The following is a 7,441-nucleotide window of genomic DNA, read 5'->3' as shown; positions in this document are numbered from 1 at the left end:
CTACCAGAGGTCACCCGTGCCTCGTGGGAAGGCTGGGCAACAGCGGGGTCACCCTGACTCGAGGTACCCACCTCGGGCTCGTCTAAGAGACTATCCTCGCTAGACATTGAATGAAATGAGCTAAAAAAGGAGAAAGGGAGGCTCGGGGACTCACTGAGGAAAAACGCAACCGAATTGGAACTAGACGAGTTAGAAGACCCGAGCTGAAGACTCCAGACGCGAGCTCAAGCTAGACAAAGGATACTTTGTGGTGGAAGAAAATGACCAGGGTCCCCCACTATTTATAGCCGCTAGGCCCGGGCACCAACGGTCAAGATCGAAGCAATCTGACGGTTCACAAGAAAACCGACTGTGAGGCTCTCGAGGTGAAATCAGTTTAATGCATTTTTTGGCATCCGCAAAGTCCAGATCGCGTGACATCCGCGCGTGAGTTGTACGCAGCCCGGGTTTTTCTTTTTGAGTGAACCGAGCGCCATACCGGTTTGGCCAATGGGTTGCCCAAAAGGGTAGCATAAGTGTCGAGCCAAATCCACCCGGCGCACCGTGAACTCCCCGTGATGGGTCAACACCCCCAGCACGAGGAGTGGGGGGCAATTGATGGAGGGTGATTTGGCCCGACCTCGTAGCATAGGGACACGTGTGTATGACCTGGCTCAATGAACAACTCAGCCTAATAGCACGACCGTGACTCGACGGGAGGGACCCGCCGAGTCCAACATTGGCCGCTCGGCGGGTTAAGCGACTCGCCGGGGACTAGCGCCCGGCCAACCTTGACTCCCACCAAGTGTAGGAGATCCTGAACCCCTCTTAGGGCCCAAACTCCTCTCAGGACTCGAGCTCCCCTTGAGACCTGAGCTCCCTCCTAAGGGGCCCTGAGCTCTCCCTTCCTAAGAAGGGAGCACCCCGACTTTTGGCTGTGTCCCGAGGGAGAAACACCTCGGGGCAGCACCGTCGAGATTCCTGTTCGAACTTGCTTAAGGCTTGCCTCCAATACGGGCACCTTGGCACCTCGGTGCAAGACAAATCTGCCCTAGGAAGTTCAGTGTACGATAGTTCGGTAGACTGCAGGGAGATCTTCCTGACATCCATACCTACCGGATCCGATGGCAGTGCTCGGATCCCTTGCCAGATGGCGTTCTGCCTGCCGTCTCTCAAAAGCATGGCATGCCTGTTGGAGTCTGTACCTTGCAGTAGCAGCCTATAGCAGCAGCCTGCACCTGCCACCTCTGCCTTGGCGGTAACGGCTAGGGCAGTGGCGATTACACCTGATGTGACCGAGCTCCGGTATAAAAGGACCCCAACCCTCATGAAGCAAAGGTATTGAAGCTATCTCTTTTAGCACTCCTAACTCTCTGTGTCTTCTTTGAGTTTTCCCCAAAGATCTAACTTGGCCATCGGAGTGTTCCTTCTGGGAGAACTCCTAGGGAACCCTTCACCTTCTTCTTCCTCTCAGGTGTCGTCCATCACTGATAGGAGCCAACTTTCATACAGGTAGGAATGCTCAGATTGTGCTGCATCAAGACCCAAATAAAATACAGGTCCATAGTTTACCTGTAACTCTGTAACTAAGATAATTTCGTATTAGATATTCAGAATTGACATTCTTGAGATTTAGCAAGTTTATTGTCAAATTACCAGAATAAAGGCTTGTCAATATATGGTAATAGGGTTTTATTGAATCACACCATATAAGTGCCATGAATAAATTATAGTGGAGCTGGGTTATCTTTCACGTGGTTTCTTAATTCTTATCAGTTGACATCTGTGTCTACTTCAAACCAAGATGAAAGGTAGGGAAGAAATGGATGGTTGGACTTAGGACCACAATGGAAAATGAAAGGCACTTTTTTTTTAAAAAAACCCTTGAATTTATTTGGGGACACTACCTGAATGATCTTTGGATTCAGTATAATATTACCAAGGTATGCGTAGACTTCACTGGTTAGGATAAGATTTTTTTTAAAGAAATGAAAATGTTCAAGGAGAGAATGTGACAAAGAAGATGAAGAGTACTTGTATGGATTTTGAGACAGCTCCAGTCCCTTCGTTTCTTTCTGTGCGATTCTCCATTATCTCTTTGTTCTTTGTTAACATTCATAAAAGAATCAAAAATAAAATTGGCTAATGTGCAGGATTGGAGGAAAAGATTAAGAGCCCAATCCACTCTTGAAGAATGTCAATTTTATTAATTTAAAGAAAATTAATTTTGACCTCTTCTTGGCTTGGGTCAAGGGATCACATTTCATGCCATGGACAAAATCTAAACCATCAAGCCTTCTTGGATCTCGATAATGGTAATTGAGATAATTTGACTTGGCTGATTGAGTTACAACTTGCAACCAAATCAAAATGATGCAAAGTCTTATGTTCATATGTTCCTGAATAAGTTATTTTTAAAAGGGTTTCTAGCGATAAAGGCAACTTTTTGTCCTGAGTATCAATAAAAAGTAATATTTTTATAAAATAATTAAAATAAGATAACTATTTTAGAAAAATATCAGAAAAGGGCAGTGGCACTGTTCATCGTCTTCCTCTGCCTTCCTTTGTATTCATGCCAGCCATTTCAACGGGTCAATGGATCCCACAGTCCATCCCACGTGCCGGAGGCTCCAGAAGTTATCTCTCTGGGTTTGCAAACCCAGCACCTAGGCATTCCCTGCAACCCTCCAGAAGTTATCTCTCTGCATTTGCAGATAGAGATGATTTCAGATACCCAAATAAAACACTCTCCGTAGCCGTAAGAAAACAATGGGAGAGAGAGGCAGAGAAATGATTTCAGATACCCAAATAAAACACTCTGTAGCCGTAAGAAAACAGTGGGAGAGAGAGATGATTTCGGATCCGTAGAACTATAAAAACACCACTAAATAAAAATAAATTAATACTAAATAGTAAAAAATGGGTCTGCAGCTGACCTATAACACTGTGCAGAAACGATCATTACGTTAGTCAATGGCCGTTTTCTTCTTCAAACTTCAAAGTTCAAATACCTTTTATTATTTTAAGCGACCTTGCAAACCTAGAGAGAACTTCTGGACCCTCCTGCACGTGGGATGGACTGTCGGGGCCCGTTGACCCGTTGAAATGGCTGGCATGAATAAAAAGGCAGAGGAAGACGATGAACAGTTCCGCAGCCTTTTTCGATATTTTTTCAAAAAAGTTATCTTATTTTAACTATTTTATAAAAATATTACTTTTTAATGATATTCGGGGCAAAAAGTTGCCCTTATCTGCTAGAAATCCTTTTTAAAATAGCATTGTAGCACTAATGAAACATCAACAAAATCCGAGGCCAATAACATGAACTCTAATAATCCCAAAACAAAGATAATATTAGCCCCCCAAATTTTCATGAAAAATCTACATTGAAATCGTCCCTGTATCAGGACGAAAGCCCATCATCAGATTCCTTTATTGCCTCCTAAACCACTGAAGATTTTCTTCTAATAACAAGGTGGTTCCAAATAACTATGGGTTCCTAGTTCTGATCTACTTAAACAAGAGAACCCAATTTCAAATAAAAGTTTCCAATCGTCTTTTCCCGTGAAAAATCAGTGTAGTAACCCTTCCCTACAGCCATCCCCTCTTTAGCTGCAAGTCGTTCAACTTCTGCCTGAACTTGATCAGCTCCAACCTTATCTGGTTCCAACAAATTACAAGCAACCTCAATCAAGTCATCGCCATGTGTAAGCGCCATGGCTTGCACTGATGCAAGCCCGCCTCCTCTTGCACTAACCTGCCTGGCAATTCTACGAACAGCATTGATATCAGAAGAAAAGACAGGGACGTTGTAATTATCAACCCATTGGGTCGCTCCAATCACCATAACACCTTTGGCTCGAGTTACTCTTGCTGGACCCTCATCTGGCTGTAATGTCAGAGATTCAGATACAGGTCCTCCTGACCATTGGTTTCCTTCAGTGTTGGGCTTGAAGTAGCCCAACTGTCTTCTAATTGAATCAAGTGTTCTCCCCTTTTCATTAGCTGCTCCATATAGAAATGTCGGCACTGCAAGATTTTATTATCAGTAAACCAAGGATAAACAAATAAAATTTTTGAGTATTATAAGCATGGTGGAACATATAACAAAGCTCTCAACATTAAGAAGTCTTTCTTAACAATGAGCATTGCTTCCAAGTATTGTATTCAATATTTTTTTTTGTTAAGTAGTATTGTTAGAGCTTCCAATATTTGTCTTTAATTATTGCAATCTTGAACATATAATAAAAAGGGAAAAGGAATGCAAGAGTGCACACTGAAAAATAAAGGCCTTTTGCTTCTCTAGTGCTCTGGCTGCACTCCTGCCAATCAGTTTCCAGTTGTTCAACTATCCACTTGGTCATGCCACATATTAAACTCAAACCCAGGGGACTCCTAGTCCTAATTGTTCATTTGGTTGCTCTATCAAAGATAAAAACTCGCTAAGGTCATCCATCCTGGATGGCAAACACCGTGGGACGCTTGGAAAGGTTCCCAAGTAACAAGGGAAAGCGGTAATGCAACTAAAATCACATGTAATTGACCCTTTAAGGGGTATTAACAACATATGTTAATCAATTATCAACATTTAGTATATTTGTAGCATTGCAGCTGTTTTCAGTTTTGTTGAATTGAGCTGAAATTCTTCCAGTTTTATCTAGAATTGCTACCAAGGCAGATAACAAAAACCTTGAAGTTTGGAGCCAATATCAGCTGCAACGGTCTTTGCAAGCAGAGCAACTTGTTCCAGAGATGTTTGTGCCAGAGGATGGAAGCAGATGTGATCAACAACTCCAAGCCGAGGATGACTTCCACTGTGTGATTCCAGGTTGATGGCTTCGAAAGCTGCATTAACCATGGAAAGCACAGCTCCTCTCAAAGAAACAGAATCCATTGAGGGGTTTGGGGCCAACTTAGAGACCAGGGTGTAACCGACTCGGTTGTATGCTTCATCTTGGAACTTGTTGACGATGGAAGCTTCCCGGTAAAGCAAGGCAGTCTGTTCAATCGACTCCAGTGCTGCTCTATTTCGACTTTCAGATATGTAGACTTTGCAACAAGAAAGCATTGACTTCAGCATTTTCCTTGCTTCTCACCCCTCAAAACTGCACAATGAGATGAATAGTAGATAATAACAATGATACGAAAAGAAATCTTGTGGCTTCTAAATTTTCTTGGACCACAAACCTATCCACTCAATTGTATTGATGGTACAACTAGGGAGAAACATCCAAACACCCCAGCAGCAAAAACGAAAATTGGGGGGACGAGATATTTTCAAGAAGAATATCTCAAGCACATCCATTTGACATCCTTTATCTGAAGCACATCGTAATAATGCTTTTGGCCTCTAAAATTCTTTACAAGAAATCCATTGTCTAGGTAAAGCAACCATTCATTGAGGCAAGTCTGTAAATAGGTCAATGTGGGTATTCTGATATTCTCTGTCTGTGTGCGTATGTGTTCTTTTCTGATTTTCACTTAATGGCTTAATTGCAAAAAAAAGTCAAGTTTCTTAATTTCCAGTCAAGCGACAAACACCTAGTAGTAGAAGAGACGCCCACCTATTTGCAGGAAGCCTAAAAAATCTCTTCCAGAATATGGTTTTCATAAGCAAACATTGAGTTTCACTACGTACATTTAAATAGTTTTGCAGTTATTTCGAAAGACGAATAATTCTGATCAATATACAATGGAACTCAATAAACAAATTTTACTGCAGCTCTTCACAAAGAGAGAAAAAAATAGTAATACCATCAAAATTCAAAGTCCCTGATGTCAGAGGACCCGGGAAACCCTTCGTACTCCAATTTCATGGACAATGTAGCGGAAATAGCCTTAAATTTCGACCTCAGCGCATCCATAATTTCCTGAACACTCTCGTTTTCTGGATCCTGAATTGGGTATTTTTCAATCAGTTCTTCCATCTGTTTGATGCTTTTCTGAATCCTAGACGAAAAGCAAGTGGGATCAACTCGAATAGCAGAATTCCAGACATCAACGCACCCTCGATAGAACCCTACTTCCTCCCCAACTTGAAACCCTATTTTAAGACCCACTTCTCTCCCTTCCTAACTCCCTAAGGCCAGTGTGTAGTTAAATCCGTCTCTGTAACCCTCCTGAAAATGGGTTTCCTCTAAGTTAACACAAGCATCGAAAATGTCATCCGAGAATTTGGCGATTGAGATTTGACGACACAAAACTCACAAATGGCGTGGATTGGTCCCCACAACGAACGGTACTGTACATGGTAAGATATGATGGACGAACGGTACTGTACACGGTAAGATATGGTCCCCGTCTATAAAAGGGACGGTCCACATTTCAATTTATCGTCTATTTTGTGGATGGTTCACACTTGGTGAAGACAGTTTGTGGGAGTAATGCATCTGTATTATATTGGTCCAATATTCTTATTTTATTTAAATTTTTAATAATTTTTAATATTTTATGAATAAAATAATAATTTTTAATGCTAATTCTAACACAAGTCCGATGGTTCTCCTTCTCCACTCTTTTTTCATTATTTAAATATTATTTTTTAATATTTTATCAATAAAATAATATTTAAAATATTTTTTAAAATTTTTAATATTTAAAATGATATTTTTTAATTATTTAAAAAATACAATTATTGCCTATATATTAATTTATTGATGCATTTTTTCAATTTATTCACCATATAAAATGCAAAAATTAGACATTTATGATCGACTGTATAGATCTCCCATAAAATGTATATGAGATACATGGAATCAAAAAGTGTGGTGTGGAGTCCACACCACACCTATAGAACACTACCGTGAGTGTGGACTGGTTTGGTCCGCACAATCTATCCACAGGTGTGGTGTGGACCACACCCACCAATTTCTCATCTACACTATAGAACACCCTCTAAATTGACTATTTGACAAAATGCTTTTCAAAATTGTGTGTGGGGTATGATATCCAACCAAATCTGCTCCCAACAAATATATGTTCCAACATAAACATAATCTAACACTGCACATTCCACACATGAGAGTTCGAGATCTCCTACCAACAGAATATGCTTCAACCATACATCTCACCATGAGACTGGGACTCATGGGAACCCTTATATGAGATGTGTGGTGTCAGATTGTATTGATAGGGTGTTGGAAAGTATTTTCTTGCTAGGTTATTCAAACTCCATGCATAATGTTGTCTCTCGGTCTTATCTCATGGTGAAACCTTGAGGAGGCGTTCTTCTTCTAGATTTTAAGAGGGGGAAAGTTGGTCAATGGGATTTTGATTCCCATTAACAAAGAATCCCATGTTCTTTTTTCAGATTTATGCGGGAACTAGGGAAAGTTTGTGTTCCTGAGTAAATGATACCCATAGGTCTTGTTAGTTTGTAACACTGCAACTAACCTAGGTAAGTACACTTACCTAAGTAAATGTCACCCAAAAAACATTTACCTGGGTAAGTGAACTTACCCAT

The 7,441-nt window shown here is 41.0% G+C and overlaps 1 protein-coding gene across 1 annotated transcript; it reads right to left on the bottom strand.

Moving 5' to 3' along the window:
• Positions 1 to 3,243: 3,243 nt before the first annotated feature.
• Positions 3,244 to 6,207, bottom strand: LOC148874793 (formiminotransferase cyclodeaminase-like protein). Its single transcript, XM_088966352.1, has 3 exons — positions 5,734 to 6,207; positions 4,669 to 5,084; positions 3,244 to 4,008 (listed from the first exon to the last, which is right to left on the bottom strand). The coding sequence occupies exons 2-3, from the start codon at positions 5,057 to 5,059 to the stop codon at positions 3,494 to 3,496; spliced, it is 906 nt and encodes a 301-aa protein (XP_088822478.1). The 5' UTR covers positions 5,060 to 5,084; positions 5,734 to 6,207; the 3' UTR covers positions 3,244 to 3,493.
• Positions 6,208 to 7,441: the final 1,234 nt, after the last annotated feature.

Source organism: Nelumbo lutea, chromosome 1 (assembly GCF_056320005.1).
Source record: "Nelumbo lutea isolate HS-2025 chromosome 1, American lotus-T2T, whole genome shotgun sequence".
Taxonomy (NCBI): Eukaryota; Viridiplantae; Streptophyta; class Magnoliopsida; order Proteales; family Nelumbonaceae; genus Nelumbo; species Nelumbo lutea.
The sequence above is the reverse complement of the archived record's forward strand: the minus strand, read 5'-3'. Positions and strand labels throughout refer to the sequence as shown.